General features: G+C 40.4%; 1 protein-coding gene across 1 annotated transcript in view; it reads right to left on the bottom strand.

Moving 5' to 3' along the window:
* Positions 1-10,923: 10,923 nt before the first annotated feature.
* The window catches only part of LOC124789327 (gem-associated protein 5), a 366,866-nt gene continuing 351,231 nt past the window's right edge, over positions 10,924-26,558 (bottom strand). The window contains exons 21-22 of the mRNA XM_047256646.1: positions 20,935-21,097; positions 10,924-12,157 (exon numbers count right to left, since the gene is read on the bottom strand). Coding sequence (XP_047112602.1) covers positions 11,262-12,157; positions 20,935-21,097 — 1,059 coding nt within the window. The 3' untranslated portion in view covers positions 10,924-11,261. The remainder of the gene's footprint in view (positions 12,158-20,934; positions 21,098-26,558) is intronic.

Here is a 26,558-nt window from a genome sequence, read left to right as displayed (position 1 = left end):
TGCAGCAAGGTGTGACGTACTCCAGTGGTAGTCATTGAAGGCGCTGTAATGGCTGTATGATATGTGAATGCCATCCTCTGACCAATAGTGCAACCATATCAGCAGCATATCGGCAAGGCATTCGTCTTGCTGGATGACAATTCGTGCACCCATCATGCACAACTAGTGAATGGCTTCCTTCAGGATAACGACAACGCTCAACTGGAGTGGCCAGCATGTTCTCCAGACATGAACCCTATTGAACATGCCTGGGATCGACTGAAAAGGGCTGTTTTGGACAACGTGATCCACCAACCACTCTGAGGGATCTACGCCAAATTGCCATTGAGGAGTGGGACAATCTGGACCACGTGTGCCTTGATGAACTTGTGGACAGTATGCCACGACGAATACAGGCATGCATCAGTGCAAGAGGATCTGCTACTGGGTATTAGAGATACCGGTGTGTACAACAATCTGGACCACCACCTCTGAAGGTCTCACTGTATGTTGGTACAACATGCAATGTGTTGTTTTCATGAACAATAAAAAGGGCAGAAATGATGTTTATGTTGATCTCTATTCCAATTTTGTGTACAGGTTCCGGAACTTTCGGAACCGAGGTGAAGCAAAACTTTTTTTGATGTGTGTATTTACAAAACTAATAATAGTGGTATCAAAATTGTTTCTCTACTAAGAAAGCAGCTACCTGTATTAATACTACTAAACCACAACTAATACCAATACCAACAGAACTACACATAATTATTAGCTAAAACCAAAAATTCAACCAGCCACTAGAACATTCAACAAAGTTAAAACACTGAATGAAAATTTTACTGAAATAATTCACTAGAAACAACAAGAAATGTCAGCTGGAAACCAAAGCACAAAATGTACTAAATGACTTCAACACACAGAAAACTTAAAAACACCACAGTGAGTGAACCTTTCCAAAAGTTGATTAAATCGTGATTTCGCCACAAACAGCATGAAATACCACTGAAAATTATTAAATTTAACAACTATACAACAGTGCACAAATAACTTTTATCAGTACTTTGCTTTATAACTGCACGCCGCAAAATGTAAACACTCTACTGTTCTATTTTGAACTGAGAGTACAACAGCCTTTGCTTCCTCAGCAAGTTCTGAATTTCGTTATTAAACCACGGTGGGTGTTTTCAGTCCTTAATCCACTTACTAGACACATACTTGTCCAGGGCAAGATTTACAATATGTTTAAACTTAACACGTAATTCCTCTACGGCCATCATTCTGGAACTAAATCATAGTTCAGTGTCTATGTGAGATGCTAACAACTGCTTATCTGCTCTTTCTACCAGAAACACTCCCCTAGCCCCCTTGACTGATTTATAAACTTATGCAACCATTGTTGCTATGATGGTGTCATGACCACTAATCCCCATCTCTATACTGACACCATCAATAAGGTCCAGCCTTTTCCCAGCGACTTTCAAGTCGTCTAATTGTGTTACTACCTGCTCCAGGGGTAAATCTAGCGTTAGCATTGAGACATTTTTCTTTTCTTCGTTTACAATACAACAGTCAAATTCTAAATTAATTTGAGGTATTATATCTTTCTTTGTTAAGTTACTATGAATTACTCAATCTGTTTGTATGAACACTCTCGTTCCATACCCTTTACACTTACTATAAAAACTTATTTTTCCTACTCCTTTCATTAATAAGTCCTTCGGGGGTTCCTTTCCACATAATACTGTCAGTCCTTCTTCCTTAAGAGCTACATATAGCCATTCATTACCGTTTAGATGGGTCCAAAGGCTCTGATTCAGTGCAACTATTTTTCGCACACAATCTTCCGGAATATCTCTTACCGGTTGTAACAATTTGGCTTCGCATTCCTCATGGTCGAATGGCGATAGCAATGCGAATGACTGTCTGCACAGTCTTCTATTCTTACTCAGTTCTTTACATTTTAGATCATCCGCAGAAAGTTTCGCGTACTGCCTTTTGGATTCATCTATCAGTAGAAATTATTTCTCTGGCTTCCTTTCATATCTGGGATCTCCTTTGGTAATGGGAGAACTCTATACAGATTAAAATTATTATTATCATCTATTAAAGGAATGTTAATTACGTACCCTAGTATGCTACCGGAAATGTAAACATCTAAATCAATTATTCTTAACAAGAGGTAGCCTGACGACTCCGCGAGAGGAACAGGAAACTTCACGTCCTTTAGTTCGTCTCGTATTAAGCTCAGATACTTCACAATTTGGACTGGATTAATGATGTGAGGCTGCAGTATTCCCTTTTGAGCATTTACAATGGCATTTATCATCTGCTCATATTCCTCTTCGATTTGGCCAAACACTGCCGCTAATTGTTATACTTGTTCCGTTACAGTGGCAAAAGATGCTACTCGTTTGAAACCCATATCTGTTTCCTTCACGTATTCCTTCATGAACCTTTCTAGTCTCTGCATGCCTGTCCTTAGAATGTGTTCATTTGATTCTAGTGTATATACTGTTCTGTTTACTCCCGCTAATGTGGCCCTTACCACTGCCACCTGTTCCTTAGTTAACCTCAGCAACCCTTCAGAGTTCCTCTCCATAGCGTCTATTCTTTCTTTACAGTATGCTGCGTCCGCTTCGTCCAATGTTCCGAACAGTATCTTACTTACCTGTCCGACGAAGTTGAATACTCCTCTCTTTCTTCTGGTTTCGTGTTTTGTGAGTTGCTGTACGAGTTGCTGCAGACCTGTAATCTTTTCCACATGATGTGTAACTTGTTGATCTAGTACTAAACATTCTATTAATCCTACATTTAATTGTTTCAATGTTTCATTGCACCTCTGTACCGCTGCCTTACCGTACCTCTCTGCTTTCTGAAATCTTTCTGTTATTACATCTAAGTTAACATATGTGACTATTCTCCATGTGGTACTGTATATTTCTACTTGTCTTACATTATCGTAATATAGTCCTGATGAACTTGGTATTGGGGTCACTTTGAAATCGTTCGTTTCGTATCCTGATGCAACGAAGCTGTATGTTGTTATCACTATGATGAGTTGCACAACTTGCCACTTGAGTGCCATACCTGAAATTTAAATGAACTGTTTCAGCCTGTTGGCATGTACTTTTGTTTCCTTATTTCTCTTAACTCTTATAACTACGTTAGGACCTTCCACTTTTAACACTTCAAATGGACCTCTGCACTGCGAATCTAGTTTCCGAGATCTATCACGTCTCACTGATTCGTCGTGTAATAACACCTTGTCCCCTACATTGAATTCTTTTGGGTTCTGCTTCAGATCATACTGTCCTTTACTGATTACCTTATTCCTTATAATAGAATCCGTAGCCACTCTGTGGGCTTCCTGAATTCTTGCTCTTAGCTTATTGACATACGAATCGTAATCGTAACTTACCTGCGGTGTTTCTTGCTGCAGTACTCCTGGTACGTTAACCTTCCTTCCGTAAATTAACTCGAATGGTGTATAACCTGTGCTGCTGTGTGGTGTAGTGTTGAACACAAAAATTGCATACGGCACCCATTTGTTCCATGAACTTTGATCTCCTGTTACAAAGTGTCTGAGATATTCTACAATTGTTCTATGACTCCTTTCTAGAGCACCATTTGACTCAGGGTGGTACGCTGTGGTATTTATACATTTTACCTTCAACAATTTACATACACTTTTAAACACGTCACTCAGAAAATTCGATCCTTGGTCTGTTAACAAAACTGATGGAATCCCATATCTTAGTACTATATTTTCTACGAATGCTTCCGCTACTGTTTCAGCGTCTTGCTTGTCAATCAGGACTGCTACGGTGAATTTGCTCAGATCGTCTTGGAATGTTAGCATGTACCTTTTCCCTGTACTAGATACATCTAGTGGACCCACTATATCCATTGCACATTTTGCAAATACTGTTTCAGCTGTGTCCGTAATTTCTAAGGGCATCCTTGTTTTCATCTGTGTGTTTTTGTTCTTTTGACATGATAGACACTTCCTAATATAATTTTCAATGTCCCGCTTCATTCCGCGCCACTGCTTGTACGCTTTTATCCTTTCGAATGTCCTATGCATTCCTTGGAGCCCTCCCAAGGGATTATCGTGCATCTCTTTTAATATACTCTCCTTTTCTTCAGGGCTAATTTCCTCACTACTATTTGTTTCCTGGTCTATCTCACCTGACACTTGCACTTGCCGCATGTTTACGGGACTCTGTTCCGCCTTTGCTTGTGCTACGGGGGTTCTTTCTGCCTCCACATTTCGCTTTGAACCTCTCTCTTCCTTTCCTTCATGCCTTATCCAGCTTAACGCGTCCGCATTACTGTTTAGCCTTCCTGGCTTATATACTACCTCGTAGTCGTACTCTTCGAGCTTCAGTCTCCACTTTAGGAGCCTCGAACTCGGATCCTTCACACTAAATATCCATGTTAGTGGCTTATGGTCTGTCACCGCTGTGAATTTTCGCTCATACACGTATGGTCTAAACTGCTTTACCGCGTACAGTATACCCAACAACTCTCTTTCCGTTGTACTATAGTTCAGTTCTGCTTTGTTCAGTGCTCTGGATGCATATGCAATCGGCAAGTCTTCGCCAATCTTTTTCCCTTGCGATAACACGGCGCCCAACGCTGCATTACTCGCATCCATTGTGATTATAAACGGTTTCGTAAAGTCAGGGTACTGAAGTAACGGAGGATTCACTAATTTCTCTTTCAGTTCGTCGAACGCATTGTTCTGTCGTTCTCCCCATTGGTACTCTACTCCTTTCTTTAAGAGATCATGGAGAGGTTTTGCAATTTTGCTGAAATTTGCAATGAAATGCCGATAGTACCCTATCAGTCCTAGAAACCCTTTTAGTTCTTTTGTTGTTCTCGGCTGTGGGAAGAACTTCACCTTCTCCACCCTTGCCACATCCGGTGATATTCCCTTGTCCATGATACAATGGCCTAGGAAGATTACCTCCTTCCTCAGGAATTCACACTTGTCTGGTTGCAACTTCAAATTTTGCTCTCGCAACCTGTCAAATATTTCCCGGAGTTTTTCGTTATGCTCCTGCAGGTTTCTCCCATAACATACTAAGTCGTCCAAATAGACAAAACACCCCACACCTGGCACCAAAAGTTTTATTTATGTCGTGTCCCAAGCGTGGGTATTGCGAGGGATTGAGCGACATGGTTTGTGGATGGGATTTAGCTGGTTGACCTTAGTGAGAGGGAGACTTTTTGATCTGGCTAAGATGTAGAAATACCTAGTGTCAAGGTACAAGGCTAGGAAGCGGGTAGAATTTAAGTCTTGATAACTTTAACAAATTGCAGTTTATTCCGAATAAATACAGCTCACCCTAACGGCGTGGTGATTGCATTCACAGGAAGGCCAAGTCTAATACAGAGACGGTGACTGACTCCACTGTTCCGACTGCCTACTAGAAGCTCTGCAATATTTTCCAGCACCCTACGTTAGAGTCCCGCGGCTACACCCTAACGCTCTCCAGCGACTATCTCCGGCTGCCTGCCTACAGCCCATTCCTCAGCCCAAGTCTGCTGCTGCTATCATGCTCCAACAACTCGACTAGACAAGACTACAAGACGACAAAGACCCCCCAGAGCGGCGTGCTCTCGGATTTTGTTAGCGTTTCCCCTTCGACCCCGCCAGCGCTTGGCATGACGTAGTGTCGAAGGCAACTTGTCCTTATTTGGTATCGTTAAAGCATTGTTGCTGCTATTGTTCTTCAGAGGCTGAGTGGAGGGATAGAGGCGCCTCTCCCTATATGGTCACGCACTGTGTCCTGAGCCCTTCATTGGCTCCTCATGACGTAGCGCTGTCCCCACCAAAAGCCCTCTTTCTTTCTCTCTCCACTCCCAGACCTCTCTCTCTAGCCAGGAATGCTTTCTGTTGATACTCCTTAATTGATTGCTTATCATGAGTCTCTACACAGACCTTCGTTTGTATCTGCTGGCTATTTACTTTCTTATCAAGCGCCGCTGCCCAACAGTTTGAGTGCCGCCTCGGCTGACCCTTCAGCCATGCCTGGCGTCCAGCGCTACAACTTTAACTTCTTCCTACGTACTATTCTCACGGTACTGCAATTAGACTTGGCTTGTTCCTGCGGTTACAACACTGCCTAGCCTAAAAAACTGCCATGTGCTCTCCACAGGTACTCTACCAACCGAGTAGCTGCTTCTTTTGTGCAGTACAAAGACAAGACTGATGTGATCCTTCAGGGAGTTCACATTCTTTGTGTAGTTGTTACCTAAAAGGTCCTGAGCTGTCTGTCATATTTTTTCTGATTTCATTTTCTACACAATGATCCTACCCTCTTACTATTCTGTACACTCTGTTTATAGTATTTATTATTATCAGTATCTATCTACATAGTGATTTATTGAAAAACAACAACATGGAAAGAATAGATTGTAACTCATCACGCAGAGGAGTCTTGTTTTTTGTCACAGACAGGCACTGCCAAAAGGACTGCTAAAATATTGAGCTTCTGAACAAAGTCGTTTTTCTGCCCTGTGACAGTGGCCATGTGCATGTTGCACTGGTGTGAATGTGTGTGTTTAATTTCTATTTTGGAATAAGGACTTTATCCAATAGCTCAATATACTAGCAGTAATTTTCATTGTGCCTGTCTGTGACTCAACGCCTCTTCTATGTGGTGAGTAGCAATTTATCCTTACAGTATTATTGCTATTCCATCTAGGACTTTCCATCATTTTGATTAACAGAAAAAACTAGAGACGAAAAGTCAAGGAACATTTATGAGGAGGATGGGTAATCCACACTGCCTCACAATAGCAGGATGTTGAGATCAATTTCCACAGCCTATGGGGTTGAAGCTGGTCCCCTGGCCCACCAGTGAAGTCCTTCCTCAGCCCCCTCCGAAACAGATTCTGGGGTGGGGGATGGGAAGGGTGTCTGTCTTTGGGGCTAGCTAGCTTCTTTTCTTCTTTGGTCTCAGCATTCCTGATCTTTTTCCTTCCATACTTCCCTCTTTTGGGTAACAAGCCCAGCTTTCCATCTGTCCACATTATTGATAGTTGATGTACAATTAGCCAGGAGATCAATCATCAAGACTGAGGATTGTTTGGCTGCCTCAAAGTAACTTTTCTTTAGCACCACCCAGGGGACACCTGTAGCTTTTTAAAGTGTTTACTGGAGAAAGAAAGAGCTCCACCGAGGTGCTCAACAATAGGCTAGCACAGGGCTCAGTCCTTGCCCCACTGTTGTTCAATCTTTACATTTCAGACATTCATAACACAATCTAGAAAGTTTGGCTATGCAGACAACTGGGCCCTAACTGCACAACATGGATCATTTGAGGCCACTGAAGACATCCTGTGCTCTGAACTGAAGTCACTGAGTGGCTACTTTTGCAAATGCAGACTGCAGCTAAACACGAACAAGATCGAAGTATCGTGCTTCCACCTATACAACCACTCACCACTCAGCAAGAAGAAAGCTCAACATTATATTTGAAGGGAAATGCCTTAACTATAACAACTACTGCAAATATCTAGGAGTTACACTGGGCAGAATGCTCTCTTACAAGGAGCACCTGACAAAGACTGCAGCAAAATGAGGACAAGAAACATCATCACCCACCAATTGTGCAGCACTACTTGGGGCTCCACAGCAGATACACTCCGCACATCAGCGATTAGGCTTTTCAGGTCGTGCTCCAGTACAGATTAACAGAACAGAAATGATGTGGTATTAAACAACACCATGTGCATCATCAGCGGCACAATAAAATCTATCCCTACTGTACGGCTGACAACCCTGAGGCATATACCACCATCAGAGATACGGTTAAAAAAAATGCTCTCCTCAGAGAATACAAAAAGGTAATTAACAGCCCTCAGCTGTCCATACCTAGTGATACAGCTGACCTGGTGCACAGAAGACTTAAATTGAGAAGGCCACCACTACTCACTGCTAAAGAGATGATGACCTCCAACTTTGACATCCGCAATCTCTGGTGAGAACATTGCCAATCAAAATGCCAAAGCTTTATGATAAGTGAGAACCCGCCCAATTTCAGTCAGTGTGGACAACTTGAAACTGCATATACAGTGGCCATGGAAGAAGTCCTGATGTCCTCTACAAATGGGGAAAGATACCAACTCCAAATTGTGACTGTAGTGCTGAAAAACAAACAATCCAGCATATAGTAGAAGAATGCCCAGTTCGAGCTTACAAGACAACCTTTATCGACTCGCTAGCTGCAAGAGAGGAGGCTATCGATTATAGTCAATGCCTGGATGTCAATTTGTAATTAAATTTACGTAAGTGTATAAGAATAGTGATTTATGCCATATAATAAATAAATAAAAAATCTGTCCACATTAATTATGTTCTCATCACGAGATCCTTCTCTTTTCCATTACACTTCCAAACCCAAAAATGGGATTTAGCTAGGATCATGCATTCATAATAAGAAATGCCTCTTGCACATATTAATCTTATGCCTTCTTTATATAGGAATACCGTCTCTGATGAGAAAAGTTGATGGGAAAGAAGAAGTGTGTGTGAGGCATGAGGTGAAAAGTGATACAACATAATTGTAATAGTAATGAAATATATAATTTGTGAGACTCACTCCAATGTTGTGCAGAATAAAGTGTGCCCAAGTTTTAGAACATTAAGAAAGTTAAGCAAATAGTAAAATATTAAAAATATGAAGAGTATCTGAAACAGTGTGGCAGAAACACTATAGATCAAGATGACAAAGGAATTACAGTAAACAGAATAAAATAAAGATTTCCATGTAATTACACACAGATTAACTTCACAAAAATGAAGCCCATTATGAAATGAAAGTGTAGACACAGTCTGTTACTGAAGAGAACTCAATGTTGAAAATTCTTTCTTGCAACTACAGCACAAAAGAACATCAGTACAAATGTAAATGCACATTGCTTTGACTCTAATAAAGCACACCGTCCTCAGGCCACAAGTGGCCCATCGGGACCATCCGACCGTCATGTCATCCTCAGTTGAGGATGCGGATAGGAGGGGCGTGTGGTCAGCACACCGCTCTCCCAGTCGTTATGATGGTTTTCTTTGACCGGAGCTACTACTATTCAGTCGAGTAGCTCAATTGGCATCATGAGGCTGAGTGCACCCCGAAAAATGGCAAAAGCGCATGGCTGCTGGATGGTCACCCATCCAAGTGCCGGCCGCACCCGACAGCACTTAACTTCGGTGATCTCACGGGAACCGGTGTATCCACTGCGGCAAGGCCTTTGCCCTTTGACTCTAATACAGTTGTCTTAATTCTCTGATAGAGATGTGAGTGGATTCTTACTGAAACTGTATTCGGTGTAGTGTTTGTGTTATGGGTAGATGTAGGTGGGGAGGAATACCACAGACTTTATGACAAAGAGAAGAAGGTTTTTAAAAAGTACAACCTTACGTAACTAGTAGAGCAAATAACTATATTACAGCGAGATGATATGTCTTGGAGTGGAGGAGAATGGGGAGGATATGTGATGATAGACACAACTCCCTTCGTCTTTTTACCAACGAATGATACTTGCAACCGAAAATTATAAAATAAGATGTCTTAGGTAAAGATACAGATATTGTGAAGCTTGTTATCTTTATTTGTGTGTGGTGAGCTCTATAGGACTATGACATGGGACAGTGACCACAACTTGGAGAGAGAGAGATGAATCAAAGATCCATGGATTGCTAGCCTGCTTTGGAGATGCACTGAGTTCCAAAGCACAGACAGAAACAACTGAAGCTTGTTTCAAAAATAGATGTTAAAATAATCCTTCTTATTCATTCAGATTCTGACCTTGTTATTCACTCAGATTCTGATTTCAGACATGACATATTGCACATGATGGTGTAAACAAAAATAAATTACTGTTACGTTTTGTGAAGAGAAGACACTCATTACTGAAGCTATCAAAACCTCACAAGTTATTTGATAGAGACTTAGAAATACGGTCTAATGATTCTCAATTGCACCCCATGAACAGTCCAGAAGTATGACAAGCATAAAAATTGATAATGATCATCAATAAAAGGCAAGGAAGAGCTAAATTATACTAAACATCACACCTCGGTATCCAGCTGATCTGTATGTACATCATTCTCCCTCACATAGAGATCTATGTGTCTCCATGTTCTTCTCGACATTTTCCAACGCAAAGCAAGAGTTTTGCTTCAAAAGGCCTTTCTCAACAGTTTAGCACAATTCTTCCTTAATCTTGTACTGATGGTGGAACACGAGGGGCACTATTATGCCACAACTGTCTGGTGTGGTGAGATGCAGGCAGGCTTGGTGGTGGCCATTTCACTGTGACTGGAAATGTTGCTGAAGCATGCCCAATCCATTGGTCTCAAAACTGTTCATCAAGGAACTCACACACTCAAAAGCAAAGTGTACTGGAATTCTATCCTGCTGTAACCACACATGATCCGTGACTTCCTTGTGTTTAAGCTCAGGTGTTGACCACATAGGCAACATGTCTAAACATGAATTTCCATTCATGCAATTTTCTGAATAGGTATTACGATGACATCTCGGCCCATATCATAACACAAGATGAGCTGATTTACAACTCGTAAAAGCAAGAGGGATCTTATTTATATGAGAAATGCAAATACCGCACTTTCATCAGAAAATAACACTCTAGTGTGAGACACAATGTTTGGAAAATTGTGCAGGGCAGGGTGGCACGTGGCTTTACTAGGCTGAGCTTTGAAATCGTTTACCGATATGTAATTGCAACACTTAACCAAACAACCTAATATGCAAGTAATTGTTCTAAAAATGTGAGAATGATGCTAACCTTCTGTTTAGAACTTTAGCATTTTTATAAAGCTTCAAATAATATTTATGACTTGCAGAACTAGTATATTAATAAAATAATGAACAGCTTGTAAGTTAGCACAAAAAAGTATAATTTATTTTAGTATTCATCACAGCCATTCACAAATATCTGAAAATGGTAGAAAATCTGAATTGCGCATCCTTATAATTGGATCAAATGAGTTCTCTGTTACTAATGTGAAAACAATACTGTAATCAAATTCATTACTGTAACAAAAAATATAACATGATGTTCACAAAAAAAAAAAAAAAATAAGGCGTCAAAAAGTGCTTTAAACATGACATTTACATGTCTTAAGTTGGAATTTTAATTTCACATAACATTTCACACATTTTATGACATATTGTTGTCAGAAGCTGTAAAGTTTGAAGGGGCATCAGTAGTTCTACAACTCCCATGTCTGCATTGAAATTGCACCACCCTTAACTTAGTGAGCCAATTTTCAAATTCCATGAACTTTTAACATTTTCCAGCAGTTCATTTCCCTCAACTGGAAATTTCTCAGCAATTATCTGACAAACATTAACCATTTTGCAGTAACTTATAAATGGGTTTGGTACATTAACTCTCTGGGCTTCAAACACTGTTATTTCTTGTTTAAGTTTTGTGAGTGTTGCCAAAAGTTTTTCATTTTCAGAGTGCTCATCTGATAATGGTGATGTATTTTGTTGAGATTTTGCAATGCAGTTAGCTAACTGTTGCTCCAGTTTTTTTATCTCCAGCTGGTTCTTGAAATGTCTAATTGCACTTTCTTCTATAACATCTGGAAAATACTGTTTAAGAATTTCACATACACAGGCCCAATCTTCATTGTCCTTTGCAATAGTAATTTCTTTTAAATTACCTGCAGTGGTTTGTAATTGACTGATCTGTTCATTTTCTACAATTGTATATACTTTATCACTATCTGTGTTGACCTCTTCCCCATTCTTATCATTGCTTTCTCTTTCAATTATACAAAAGCTCTCTTCTGAGTTCTCTGCATCTTTTCCATGCTGGACTATTCCTTCTGAAGTAATGGAGACCTTTAAACCATTTTTCTCTTCTGACTGAATCTTCTCATCATCTTTTGAAGTTGTAACTTCTTTGCCATTATAAGAGTGAGATGCAACTACAATATTGGTAGTGACGCCATCATCATATCCATCGCATGAGCCTTCTACATCTTTGCTGGATTGGCTCACCCTCTTTGTTTCTGATCCCACAGAAATATTTTCAACCCATCGACATATCTCAGCAACTATATAACATCTTATGCTCTTATGCAAATACATGTTGCTGTGACCAGAAACTTTGAAAAGTTCATCTTGAAGGGGACCTGAAAATATAAGTGATATAAAATTTAATACCATTAAATTAATAAAAATTCAATAATATTAGTAATAGTTAAAATTAACGTAATTTGCATGAAAATTATGCACCATACAGTGCAATTCATTCAGAATTATCACTGTATTATTTGCACTTGGATTCCGAGGCACTAAAATTTTTCCTCCAACACAATTCAAGCTTCCAAGCATTTCCATTTTAAGCACATTGCTGCACTATTGTTCCAAAGAATGTAATAACAAAAAACTACAAAAATCAATTTTTGATATTTTGTGTAATGTGTTGAAAGAACACTAGTGCCTCGAATATACTCACACTGGAAGGGGTAAAACTGAAAAGAGTGAGAGACAAATATTTGGATTAAAAGTGATATAAAATTTATGCTGATAGCGAAAATGCATCAGAATACATATTTATAATAACAAAACCAACATCAATGTCAGTAGAATAATGTGAATGAAATTTAAAAACAGACTCCACTCAAACACCAAAAAAAAAAAAAGGAAGGTTACGATTTAATGTTAAACTGCTGATGAGACAGAGAGAGAGAGAGAGAGAGAGAGAGAGAGAGAGAGAGAGAAGCTCTGACTGTGAAAGGAAACTGGCTGTGCCCTTTATGAAGAAACGTCAGCATTTATCTAAATGACTTATGGCAACCATGTAAAACCAAACTCTGGTTGGCAGGACAAGGTACCGAACTTCAATCTGCCTGAATATAAGTTCTCTGCACCACCTTCCTTACTAAAATACCTGAAGTTCTACTCTTCTACCCCTTGCACACATGTATGTTCACATCAGTCTGATGATTTTCAGTATTAACCATTCTTTTGATTGGATGTTGGCTTGATGTAGACAGAATTGGGGGACAATTTTTTCATCATACTTACTTCTTTTATTGATCTTTATAATCAGTCATAGTTATTCATATGTTTGTTTACAATATTCTCCTTTACCATTCCTTCTGCTGTTAAAGCTACTACCCATAGATGCTACAGCATTTGATACATTAAAATACCTCCCTTTGTCATAGTGATACTACCAGTTGCATTATCAGACAGCTTCCAACGAGTTTTCTGTCTCATAGCTCTACATTTTGAAATTAATATGGCCACTTAATACCTTTCTTGGATGGTACTTCACCTTGGCACCATGCTGAGTGCCAAACGAAGAGATTCAAACATTTTAAGTCACTACTGAATCAGTTTTGGCTCCAATACACCTACAGGATACGCCATAACAAGATGCTCAATGTGGTTTTAATGCTGAACTGTGCAAACATAGCATATTTTTAACACTGATTTACAAATTTTATCGCAAATCTCCCAAGATGTGGGTTTTCAAATTCTGATCGAATTCATTCCTTCAAATGCTGAACATCAGGAATCTAGACAGAATAAGCATCATTTTTTAGTATACCCCAAACTGAACACTCCATGGGTATGATATCTGTGGATAGTGGAGGCCACTGAATAATATTGTGTCTAACAATCCATTCATCAGAGCTTTCAACTTGTTGCCATACCAACTTTTTCCTTAGCTGGTTGCAAGGGTTCAAAAGTGGACTATTTTCCAATTCTAACAACATTTCTCAAAGCATATCTAGGTAATTTACAGAACTGACAGTACCATTATGAAAATAAGCCCAATTAGCTCACCACTGAAAATCCCTACCCATATACTTACACCAGAGTAACTCTGTCTCCATACCCGCATAGGGATTCACAGAATCCCACTAGACATGTTGTGTGTAATCAGTCTGCCATTCACCTTAAATATTGCTTTGGTGCATCAAAGAATGCTTTGGTAAAACTTGGAATTTGCTTCTTGTCTGGCTGCGTACAACTCGCAGAATTCCATACGGCTGTACAGATCATCTTCATTTAGGCCTCAAAATAAAGTAGGTCTATATGGTCTCCATTCCAGCTTCTTCTGGATCCTTTGCAGGTTTGTTCTAGCTGCTTCATGCTTCTTCGATACTTTTCTTTGAGATTTAGTCAGCAACTGCACGAAAAATTTCGTGGCAACATTAGGATTCTCTTCTGTAGTAACAGACTTTGGATTATGTGAGAGAGGAAGCTCCCCTACTGACCCACTCCCTTCAAGTCTTAAATTTACTTTGTGAATACCTAGTCAAGATGGAGGCTGCATTTTTGGAAAACATTTCACCATCAAATCACAAACATGACTATAATTATGGTCATGTTCCCAACATGTTTTGCAAAACAAATACATCCTGTTCTGTAGTTTACTTTCTATTCATTGTTTTTCAGATAACACGAATAAAGGTAATCAGAAACTGTCAGTTGACTTGAGGGTACTATGACAAGTCAAGTTGACAACCGACTACCACCTTGACAGGCGAAACAAAGTATAAAGTCTAAGAATTGCTAGTGACAACAGACTTAGGGCTCATCCTCTATATTGCTTCCTAGGCAGTGACTATGTTTTCTGTAGCTAAATTAAACATTAACAATGTAGGAAAAGATAGATTGCTACTTTCCATAAAAATGACACATTAAGCTGCAGACAGGGGCAATTAAAAGACACTTATACGTAAGTTTCAGCCACAGCCTTCATCTGCAAAAGAGAAACACATACCACTCATTCACACAAGCAAGCACACCTAACATGCATGACTGCCAACTGTATCAGTTCAGGCCAGAATGCAGCTGTCACGTGTGATGGAAGCAGCAATCTGGAGGGGACAGGGAAGGGGTAGGGATAACAATGTATGGGTGATAGGAGAGAGGAGTGCTATCTGGCAGAGTGTACAGGGTCTAGAATGCCATCAGGCACAGCATGGGGCAATAAACAAAAAGGCTAGGAGACAAGAATGGGGAGGAGGTGATAGGACAGAGGGGATGGAAACTGTGGAGGAAGGGTGCAGGGATAGTATGTTACCATAGGTTAGCACAGGATAATTATGGGAGCTGATAATTTGTTGTAAAGATTAACTCCCATCTGCACAGTTCAGAACAGCTGGTGGTGGTGGTGGTGGTGGGGGTGGGGAGAATACAGACGGCTTAGGTAGTGAAGCAGCCATTAGACTAATGTACCCTGGTGACCATTCTACCTGTCCTCTGAACTGCAACTCTAAATCACTTACACATCCACCAATGGTGTGTGCCCATATGACGTTACACTGACATATGATCATGTCTTCTGGGTGCTTCACTTTTTTGTCAGGCAACGTTTTCTCACACAACTGTGTGAAGTATGAACTGTAATACACAGAAATTACTGCTAAAAAGGGAAATTAAGTCTTCTTGAAAAAGTGTACTACTCTGCCATCGAGTAGTACAATGTCACAGTAATATGCCAGTTCCTTATGAGGTAGCACTACTAGTAGTTATCTCTCTCTCTAAGAACAATATCCTATACATGGATGGATCAGTGGCACTTCATCATGAAACACCATGGGGCCATTCCATTCCAAGTAGTCTAATTTTAGAAGAAGCTCCTGTGTGAACATCATGGATTTTGATGAAATTTTGTGTAAACATTTGCACATGTTCCCAACGATCATTGGTAAAATTCCATGATTAATAATTCAATACTTCTGGAGATACAGCAGTTTGTTTGACCCCATAGCGCAGCAATAAACGGTGCACCCGTGAGTTTTTGGCAAAATTTGAGACATAATAAATACCTCAGACAACATTTTCTTGTAAGAAATAAAATTTTATTGTACAGAGATCTTTGCACTCTCCTAAGCAAAATAATAATAATAATAAAGAAAAGATTTCCTGAGTGATTTGCATACAGATAATTTGAAGCAAAGCAGGCCAAAAAAACAGGCCCCCCAAGTCTAATTATGATGACACGTGGGTCTACAGTTATGGTGTTGAGATCAAGGATCAATCTTCACAACGAGTCAGCGAAGGTTCTCCAAGACCTAAAAAAAAGCTCATCAGGTCAGCTCAAATGTCAAAGCAATGCTTATAGTTTTCTTCAACTTTGAAGGATTAGTTCATCATGAATACATGCCACAGGCACAAACTGCTAATCGATAGTACTATCTGGACGTGTTGCGATGTCTGTGAGAAAACGTGAGAAAGAAAAGGCTTGAAATGTGCCGAGACAATTCATTACATCACACTAATGCACCTACACATTCATACCTGTTGGTGCTGACTATCCCTGTTGGTGCGTGACTACTGCATAAAAAAACAAAATCACTGTGCCACCTCATCCTCCATACTCTCCAGACCTGGGCCCTGCAGTTTTTTTTATTTCTGAAGTTGAAAATCCCACTGAAATGATGAAGATTTGCTACGATAGATGAGAGAAACAAGAATTTGCAGGTGGTACTTCATGCGATCCAGACAGAAGTGTACCAAGCCTGTTTCCAGAAATGACACTGGGAGCAGTGTATCAATTGTGGAGGAGAGTATTTCGAAGGAGACCATGTACAATAAGAAAAAGGTAAGTACAGAAAAATTTTGTGGACAAAGTTCCGGAATTTTCTGAACAGACTCCGTAGATGTTGAACAGGGTTAGGGATAAATTTCATCCTCGTATTAAGCCTTTAAGAATTCACACTTCTCTTTCAGTTTAGAGAGTGCTTACTTTCACTTTTTTTCCTTGTATATTTATTTAATTATTCTCCTGTCTCAATAATCAAACTTAATTATTTTTTTTTAGAATTTCCATTAGTTTGTTTTAGTTGAAAATGTTGAATGCTTTCCTCAGATCTACAAAAGCTATGTCAATTTTTCTTTTGACTTTCTTCAATTATATTGCAAAGGCACAGGATGGTTTCATTTGTACCTCTTGCATCATGGAAGCTGAATTGGTCTTCACGTAAATTCACTTTAGTTTTATTCTTGATGCACTTGTGTATTATTCTTGTTCATATTTTCAAAGAATGCTCTACGTCTTATGAACTTCGTGTGTACCTGTTTTGTCCTTGGGCATATTACAATATTTTTCTTAAAGTCTTCTGGAATATGGCCAGTTCCATACTTTTATAAAACCATCTGTGATGTTATCAATATCATTAGCTTTTTTATCCCTTAGGTCATTCAATGGTACTTAAAAGTGTTCTTTAGTGATTTCAAGCATCACTTAAACTTCTTAAACTTATTCTTTGTGTTCCACATATTTAAATTGTTTTGTTAATAACAATAATAATAATAATAACAATAATACAAAATTGTTAAGGCTTTTGTGGCCACTTGTTGACAAACTGCCTATTGGCTTCTATCTCGGGTTCTTCGGCCGACATTTATCTAATGATTTTACTGACGTTTCGCCAGCATGAGTGGCTTCACCCTCCATTGCCAGTGGTGAACTGGAGCCGAGCTCTCGGCCGCAGACTATATGTACCTGGTGCACCAACGTCCGAGGGCTTCTCTGCGGTCATTTCCGGTGCGGTTCTCCTCTTGCTACCTGTGACGGTCGTTCACTGCAGTACGGGAAGCCAGGATCCGTTTATCTTAAGGGTTTCTTCTTTCTTGTTGAAACAGTTCACGTGTTTTTGTATTTCTACAGCTTCTCTGAACAAGTGCGTGTGATAGTGCTTCTCTACAGCCAGAACCAGCCGATTCCTCCACCTGCCCTAACCTGCAATATTGCTAATGTTCTTTGAGCCTGGTGTTGATTGATCGTCCAGTCATTCCAACATAAACTTTTCCGCATGTGCATGGTACATGGTATATTCCCAACAGTACAAGTGGGTCCCTTTTTCCCTTTGCTGATCTAAGACACTCTTTGATCTTCCTTGTCAGTTTCAAAATCATCTTTACCGCCAAGTTTGCGCAATATACGGCCGATTCTGTCCGTCACTCTGGGAATGTATGGCAGAAAGGCCATACATGACATTTCTTTTTCTGGTTCCTTACTTCGCCGAGTGTTTGGCTCTGTTACACTTCTAATATAATTTGTGGAATACCCATTGCTCCTCAGACCACTTTCCAGGTGTTGCATTTCGCATCTGAGGTGCTGTGGCACACACATTTGTCCTGCTCCCATTACGAGCATATTAATCATGCCTCTTTCCTGGCTCGGGTGGTGGTTTGATAGTTTGTGCTGGTACCAGTCTGCGTGTGATGGTTTTTGATGCACACTGTGTCCCAGGTTTTCACCATCCCCTGTGACCAGCACATCTAGAAATGGCAGTTTTATGTCCTTTTCTACTTCCATTGTAAATTTTATGTAGGCATGGAGGCTGTTCAAGTGTCTTAGGAAGTCACTGAGCTGTTCTTCACCATGGCTCCATACAACGAATGTATCATTGACATATCTGTACCACACCTTAGGTTTGCAAGTCGCCAAGTCCAGTACCTGTGCTTTGAATTGTTCCACGAAGAAGTTGGCCACCACTGGACTAAGAGGACTACCCATGGCGACGCCTTCCACCTGTTCGTGGAAATCGCCATTTCACGTGAAATAGCTTGTGGTGAGACATGCACGGCAGAGCTTTTAGATGTCTTGCGGAAAAATGGAACCGAAGTGTTCCAGAGCATCGTTGAGTGGCACTTTCGTAAACAAAGAAACAACATCAAAGCTGACTCGGATGTCGTTTGGTGCAAGTTTCAGTTTCTTCAGCCATAATGAGCAAAAGATTAGATCCGACGAGGTACCGAAAACTAAGCACAGATCTGACGCAGCATATCACATGGAATAAGAATCAATTAATCAAGGCGTCTTCTCTGCCGGCAGACATACAGAGAAATCTGCACAACACAGAAGCCCTACCACCTCGGTTGTATGGATTACCCAAGATCCATAAGAACAACGTTCCACTAAGACCGATTGTTAGCACTCCTGGCTCACTGACATATAAACTGGCAAAACACTTGGCCTCTCTGCTCCAACCACATGTGGAGAAGACAGACACATACATAAAGGACTCAGGACATTTCATTGAGAAGCTGAAGAAACTGAAACTTGCACCAAACAACATCCTAGTCAGCTTTGGTGTTGATTCTTTGTTTATGAAAGTGCCACTCAGTGACGCTTTGGAGCACATCGGTTCCATTTTCCCGCACAACACCTAAAAGCTATTCCATGCATATTTCACCACAAGCTATTCCACGTGGAATGGCGATTTCTACGAACAGCTGGAAGGCGTCGCCATGGGTAGTCCTCTTAGTCCAGTGGTGGCCAACTTCTTCGTGGAACAATTCAATGCACAGGTACTGGACTTGGCGACTTGCAAACCTAAGGTGTGGTACAGATATGTCAATGATACCTTCATTGTATGGAGCCATGGTGAAGAACAGCTCAGTGACTTCCTAAGACACTTGAACAGCCTCCATGCCTACATAAAATTTACCATGGAAGTAGAATAAGACAAAAAACTGCCATTTCTAGATGTGGTGGTCACAAGGAATGGTGAAAACCTGGGACACAGCATGCATCAAAAACCAACACACACTTGCACAAACTATCAAACCACCACCCAACCCAGAAAAGAGGCAAGATTAGTACGCTCGTAACGAGAGCAGGACGAATATGTGAGCCGCAACACCTCAAACGAGAAATGCAACACCTGGAAACCGTCCTGAGGAGCAATGGGTACTCCACAAATTATATTAGAAGTGTAACAGAGCCAAACACTCGGCGAAGTAAGGAATCAGAAAAAGAAATGTCACGTATGGCCTTTCTGCCATACATTCGCAGAGTGACGGACAGAATCGGCTGTATATTGCGTAAACATGGTGTAAAGATGATTTTCAAACTGACAAGGAAGATCAAAGAGTGCCTTAGATCGGCAAAGGGAAAAAGGGACCCACTTGCAATGTCGGGAATATACTGTATACCATGCACATGCGGAAAAGTTAATGTCGGAATGACTGGACGATCGATCAACATCAGGCTCAAAGAACATAAGCAATATTGCAGGTTGAGGCAAGTGGAGGAATCGGCTGTGGCAGAGCAGGCACTGAGTGTGACCGACCACGTAATAAAATTCGCCGACACGAAGTTCTGGCTGTAGAGAAGCACTATCACACGCGCTTGTTCAGAGAAGCTGTAGAAATACAAAAACACGCGAACTGTTTCAACAAGAAAGAGGAAAGCCTTAAGGTAAACGGATCCTGGCTCTCCGTACTGCAGCGAATGACCGTCGCAGGTAGCAAGAGGAGAACCGCACCGGAAATGACCGCAGAGAAGCCCTCGGACGTTGGCGCGCCAGGTGCATATAGTCTGCGGCCGAGAGCTCGGCTCCAGTTCACCACTGGCAATGGAGGGTGAAGCTTCGACAATGCCAGCCACTCGTGCTGGCGAAACGTCAGTAAAATCATTAGATGAAAGTCGGCCGAAGAACCCGAGACAGAAGCCAATAGGCAGTTTGTCAATAATAATAATAATAATAATAATGATAATGTAAAATTAATTTTACATATATGAACTTTTGATCAAGACTGTTATGATTTCTGTTTATTCTTATGTGAAACTGACTGATTTCAGCTCCAGTACCTTACAAAGTACACACAATACTAACTCTATAAAATACAAGAATAAAATTTTTGTTGTTATTACTATTATTATGGCCTTTTTAAGAGAAGTTGACTTTATGCCCACAATATTAATAATTTTAATTGTAATGCAATACATGAAATTCCACAAAAATAATTCTTCATGAGGCAACTGTAAAAGGTTATTGAACCTGATACCCAAATTATAATGCTATGAATTCTGAATATGAATACCACCGTAGTGCACAGTTAATAGTGAATTTACTCACTGATCATGTAGTATGAGAAAATCTTTACTTCTTGCACTGAAATTCCCTTTTCAAAACAATTGTTCAATACTCACCTCTAGGTGCTAGCCACATACTGAGTTGAAGAAGACTATTGTCATCAGGATTGCACAGTTCAAATTGATAACATTTACCAAGAGCATGAATTAAGTGATGTAACCTCTCCTCACCATTTGTGCTGCACGCAGCACACACATTTTCACTTACTGCAAGCCACAACTGTCAAGACAAAATGAAAACAATATTAAATTAGAACACAGTTTCCTTGCACTAACTGTGTAATTAAAATTGGGATTCAACACTGCCACAAATGGGCTACAAAAATCCAAAATTTACATGTTTCATTACAATATGTTGCAAGTAGTGTAATGTAACTCTCCAGTTGTAATTTGGATGCTGTCATATTTTATACAAATTCCACATCTTGGCCTATAGTATTTACACCTCTATATAACTTAACTTGCTCTTCAGGTCTTCAACTTGCCCTGTCTTTGATACCTTGTTGATGGGAGATATAACAGTGACCTCCTCCCATTTTGGTGGTCTAGTGACCAATGACTTTAGCTTCCTTTACACTGAACAAAAGAAAAACTACCCACAAGTAACTACATTAATGATATACTCATTTGAGAAAAATCATATCCTAAAGTGATAACGCTTGTCACTTCAGTGTTTACTATTATGAAATATGTATTATTATGTACTATTATGAAATCTGTACTTTGTTGTGTAAACTAAAAAGCCTTAAGCCTTCCTAAATTCCAGACCTACAATCGCATCCAATGCAGTCCCAAACAGTCAGTCTTTCCTATTCATCTCATACGGTAAGCCTCCCCTAACCTGCAGCTCTGGATGACTTTCTCGAAATCTAACCCTTTTCCTAGACCTCTCCAGGCCTTTTCCTTCACCCTTCTTCCTTCCCCTTCAACCCTACTGCCTGAAGAAGGAGCCACTGGCTCCGAAAGCTTGCCAATTACAACAGTCTTGCATGTGTGTATTCTGTCACCTCTTGGTGAGTAGATTTGTAATCTATCCAATTAAATAATTATGAAATGCTCCGATATGTAAAAATTATGATTACTGAAAATAGTACAAAAGCTAATAAACATCACTAAGAACTTCCCTCCACTAGTCTTTAGTTTCCTTAAATGATCAAGTGCAGAAAGGTTTTGCTTTCAGACATGAAATTAGTAGCTCAAACCTCAGTATAATCAGTTCCCATGTAATGAATTTTATTGGCAGACCTCTGAGCAAAATTTAATTATACATAACCTTACACATTTCCCAAGAAGTACACCAAAATCTTGCAGCAATATTTTAGGTCTCCATAGTTAATCTTTCACTCTGCAGTGGAGTGTACACTGTTTTAACACTTCTTGGCAGTTTAAAACGGTGTGGTGGACCAGGACACGAACCCAAACTCTTGCCTCTTGCAGGTAATGCTCTTACTGATAGTTGTGCAGGCACAGCTCACAACCCATCCTCATAGCTTTACTTTTCTTCTACTTTCCCTTCTTCCAGGAATTCTAGTCCAGAGAAGTATGCAGGAGAATTTTTATGAAGTTTGAGAAGTATGAGAGCAGTAATGGCAGAGGAAAATCTCTAATGGTGAGTTGTGAGTCACACCTCAACATCTGAGTCTGTAACAAAGGGTGAGGTTTAGCATTCCAGTCCCAGCCCAGCACACTGTTTTAATCTGTTGTGAGGTTTCAAGGCATCTAATGCCGACTGTAGGGGTATTGTGGTGCCACAAGGCCTTTGTAACCAAAATGAGTTCCTTGGGTGTGCTCTGGCAACTTTGATGCATGCAGATCTCTCCTTTTGTCTATATACTAGCACAAGAGAAAGATGCATTGTGTAGGCATTCTTTTAATAGAAGTCTTTTCTTGTGGTCTTCCTGACTTCTCTAATTACACTCCCCTCCTGTTTTCTTCCCTTCACTGCATATAGTGTTGAAGGAAAAATGGAACAAAGCAGCAGTACAAACATCAATTCAATCTCCACTGTGTGAACATGCTGTTTCCAAGTTGGACACAGGAAAATAATGAAACAAGTAACATTTATTATAAAATGGACATGGGTACTCCTTACATTTCTTGTACATAATGTAGTGTAACACAAGGTTCTTTGGAGTAACATGTTCCACCACTATCCTTTTAGGCCAATGAAGATGTTTTGTGAGTGGTAAACAGATTTTAGAAACTTCAGGTAGGAATATCAACAATGCAGGAAAAGATGGATTGCTACTTACTGTAAAGAAATCACAGTAGTTCACAGACAGGCACAATTAAAAGACACTTACACAAAGCTTTTGGCCACAGCCTTCAGTAGCAAAAGAGAAGTACACAGCAGTCATACACATAAAAGACCTGCCTAATCCACCCACCCAGCACTTCCTATTACAATACTATCACACGTTTATCCTACCCCATCAGGGGCTGGCCCACGTGTGAAAGCAGGCATGTCGTCTACCAGCTTTGCTGCAATCACTACTCAGCTTTTCATGAGGGCTGCCCAGAAAGTATTACATTGCATTTTTTTTTTCTCGGCCGAAAACAATACTACGAATGTGAAACATTGCGTATGTATTATCTGAAGTCTCCTAAGTGAGTGCGCCTAGTTTCCATCACTTCTGACAGATAGTGTAGCTGCAGGACAGTTTCAAAATGGTGCCTGTAGGTGATGCACATTACAAGCAATGTGCTGTTATTGAATTTCTCACTGCAGAGAAAGAATATTCACTAATACTTGTGAAAAGTCTATGGAGCATTTGCTGTCGACAGAAGTACAGTTAGTCCTTGGGCACAGAGGATGAGGTCATCAGAAGGCAATGGCGGAGCTCCAAGATTTGCACTGATCTAGGAGACCATCCATGGCTGTCACAAGTGATATGTTAAGTGAGCTGATGTTGGCGTTCACCATTAAAGAATGTGATTTGTGGAAGACATTTTGAGGACGATGAGGAGGTGATTCACACAGTGAAACGCTGGCTCCACAACCAGTACAAGGATTGGTACTGAAAGGGCATACATGTCCTTGTGTTGCACTGGAGGAAGGCCATAGGATGGGATGGAGATTACATGGAAAAATGTGGCGTGTAGATAAAACACCATTCTTCTGTGTGTTTACTTCTCATTGTTTTCAATAAAGAATTGCTGAAGAAACACAATGCAGAACGTTACTTTCTGGGCAACCCTAGTAACTGGTACGATTACTAATGAGCTGTCCACCAGAATGAATGGCCGCCAATCTGTGGCCAAGAGCAAAGTAAACCACCCTGTGGTACAAAAAACAGCCGAACATAATATTCTTGATTTCAATGGCTGCTTCACTACTCGAGCCATCTGGGTCCTTCCCTCCACCACCAGCTTTTCTGAAATGCACAGATGACAGTTATCCTTACAAAACATTCTCCACTCCTGTAATTATCCCAGCATCAAACTACAGAACAATACTGTCTCCACATCCTGCACCCAACAGTTACCACCACCTCTGTTCTATCATCTCCTCCCCATTCTTGTCCCCCATCCTCTTTGTTTGCCGTCCTTTGCCAACACACCCACATATCTTTCCCCGCTCCTCTCCTTCACTCCTATTTTACCCCACCTCCCTGTTGCACAACCTCCTAATGCTGCACCTGTTGGCATTCTAGTACCTGCACACAAAGCCACAAAGCATTCCTCTCTCCTCCCACCCGTATGCTACTATCGCTTCCCCTTCCCCATCCCCTCCAGACTGCTGCTCCCATCCCACTTGATAACTTCCATCCCACGTGATACAGTGAAACTTCGTTAACACGAATCCGAAGGGACCGAAAAATCAGGAGTTTGTGTTAAAAAAATTTGTGTTAAGTGAAAAACACAGATTTTAATAAGTATACGTGTACAGCAGTACACTAATGTGTAATACACTACACTATCAATCATGTTATTGTAGACTTATAATACTATAAAGTGATTGTAAAATCCAAGTACTCACAAATTATGTACGTTACTTTCTTGGAAAAAAATCGGTCATGGTTCACTGACTTTCATGGGAACGATAATATCTTGAAATGTCACAACCAGTTGTAATGATAGCGTCCATAAACCCAGCAGTGACGTCGGATGTTGAAGCGAACCGTTCTAAACAGTCCACGGCTGTAAACATCTCCTGACAGGAAGGTGGAATGGTATCTGTATTCTATTTCTCTTCACTTTCTTGCACCTCATTCACAGCTTTTGGCACACCCAATTCCACAGAAGAACATACAGCAACAACGTCGTCTACACTAATGAATTCTTCGAAATTAATCCCAGGGTTCGCAACATCCTGCAGAACTGTTCACTCAACAGGTGAAGTGGCATCTTCTAACTTGTGGACATCTTCAGTGTTGCTATGTCTCCAAGCTCCATTAAAACACTTCCCTATATGATGCGGCTATACTGAGTTCCAGGCTGCTGCAATGGCTTTTATTGCGTCAAGCAGATTCCAATTTAGGGTTGCACTATTGTTTTCAGCAGCACAAATTGCAGCTCTTACAAGCTGCTTACAATAAGCTCTCTTTATGAGAGAGATTATGCCTTGGTCCAAAGGCTGAAGGCGGCTTGTGGCATTGGGTGGAAAAAACTGAACCTTTATGTTGGTTAGGTTCAGATCATGAACGTTATGGGCAGTACATCTGTCCAATGTAAGAACAACATGTCTATTTTGAGCAACCATTTGACTGTTGAAATGAAGAAGCCACTTGCGAAATGATGTGCCATCGATCCAAGCTTTCTTGTGGTGAGAGTAGATGCAAGGTAAAGTGTCCATATTTATGTTTTTAAAACAACGTGGTTTCTAGGAGTTACCGATGACCCAGGGACGAAACTTCTCACTGCTGTCAGCATTACAGCACAGTACAACACTCAAATGTTGTTTGCTTCGTGCTTCACCTTTTATCCCCAGGGTGTGATTTGGAAAAAGATTGTAGAAAAATCCAGTTTCATCCATGTTAAACAGATCACACGAGGCATACTTTTCCCTCACTCGGTTGAATTTATGCAACCAGCTGTTCGCACTTTCTTCTTCAACTTTATTTGCTTCACCACAAATTTGTACAGATGAAATTGAATGTCTCTTTTGGAACCGATACAACAAACCAGCAGAACAACGGAAGTCTTCGATGCCCATATCTTTAGCAATATCATTTGCTTCTGACTGAATCACAGGGCCAGTTAAAGGCTTGTTAGATGCACGCATACGATTGAACCATTCTAGCAGTAACGTCTCGATGTCTTCATACTTGATGGTACGAAGTCATTTAGATTTGTTTCCAGAACCTGATATCGCAGCATTAATAATTTTTTCTCTATTCTTAATAATTGTAGATTTAGGTATTCCAAACTGCTCTGTAATTGCTGTTTTCTAGGTACCACGGTCCACTTCATCTAGAATCTTAAGCTTTAACTGTACATTTAGAGCTGTCTGTTTCCTCTTTGCCATTTTCGCGTGCTACGGTACCAGTTGTAACTGTAGTTTTTATTCAGTATTCCAACTCGTTATGGCTAGGAGAACAGAACACCTGTCAAATCTGGCACTGAGTACATTCCTAAATGCTGCTGCACACATTATTCAATGTCTTACAATGACAGCATACGCTGATTGTTGAGGTGATAATTGCGGCTACAGACCTACAATACGTTAAAAACGAGTCAAC

This window comes from Schistocerca piceifrons, chromosome 3 (genome assembly GCF_021461385.2).
Source record: "Schistocerca piceifrons isolate TAMUIC-IGC-003096 chromosome 3, iqSchPice1.1, whole genome shotgun sequence".
In the NCBI taxonomy this organism is placed as follows: Eukaryota; Metazoa; Arthropoda; class Insecta; order Orthoptera; family Acrididae; genus Schistocerca; species Schistocerca piceifrons.
The sequence above is the reverse complement of the archived record's forward strand: the minus strand, read 5'-3'. Positions and strand labels throughout refer to the sequence as shown.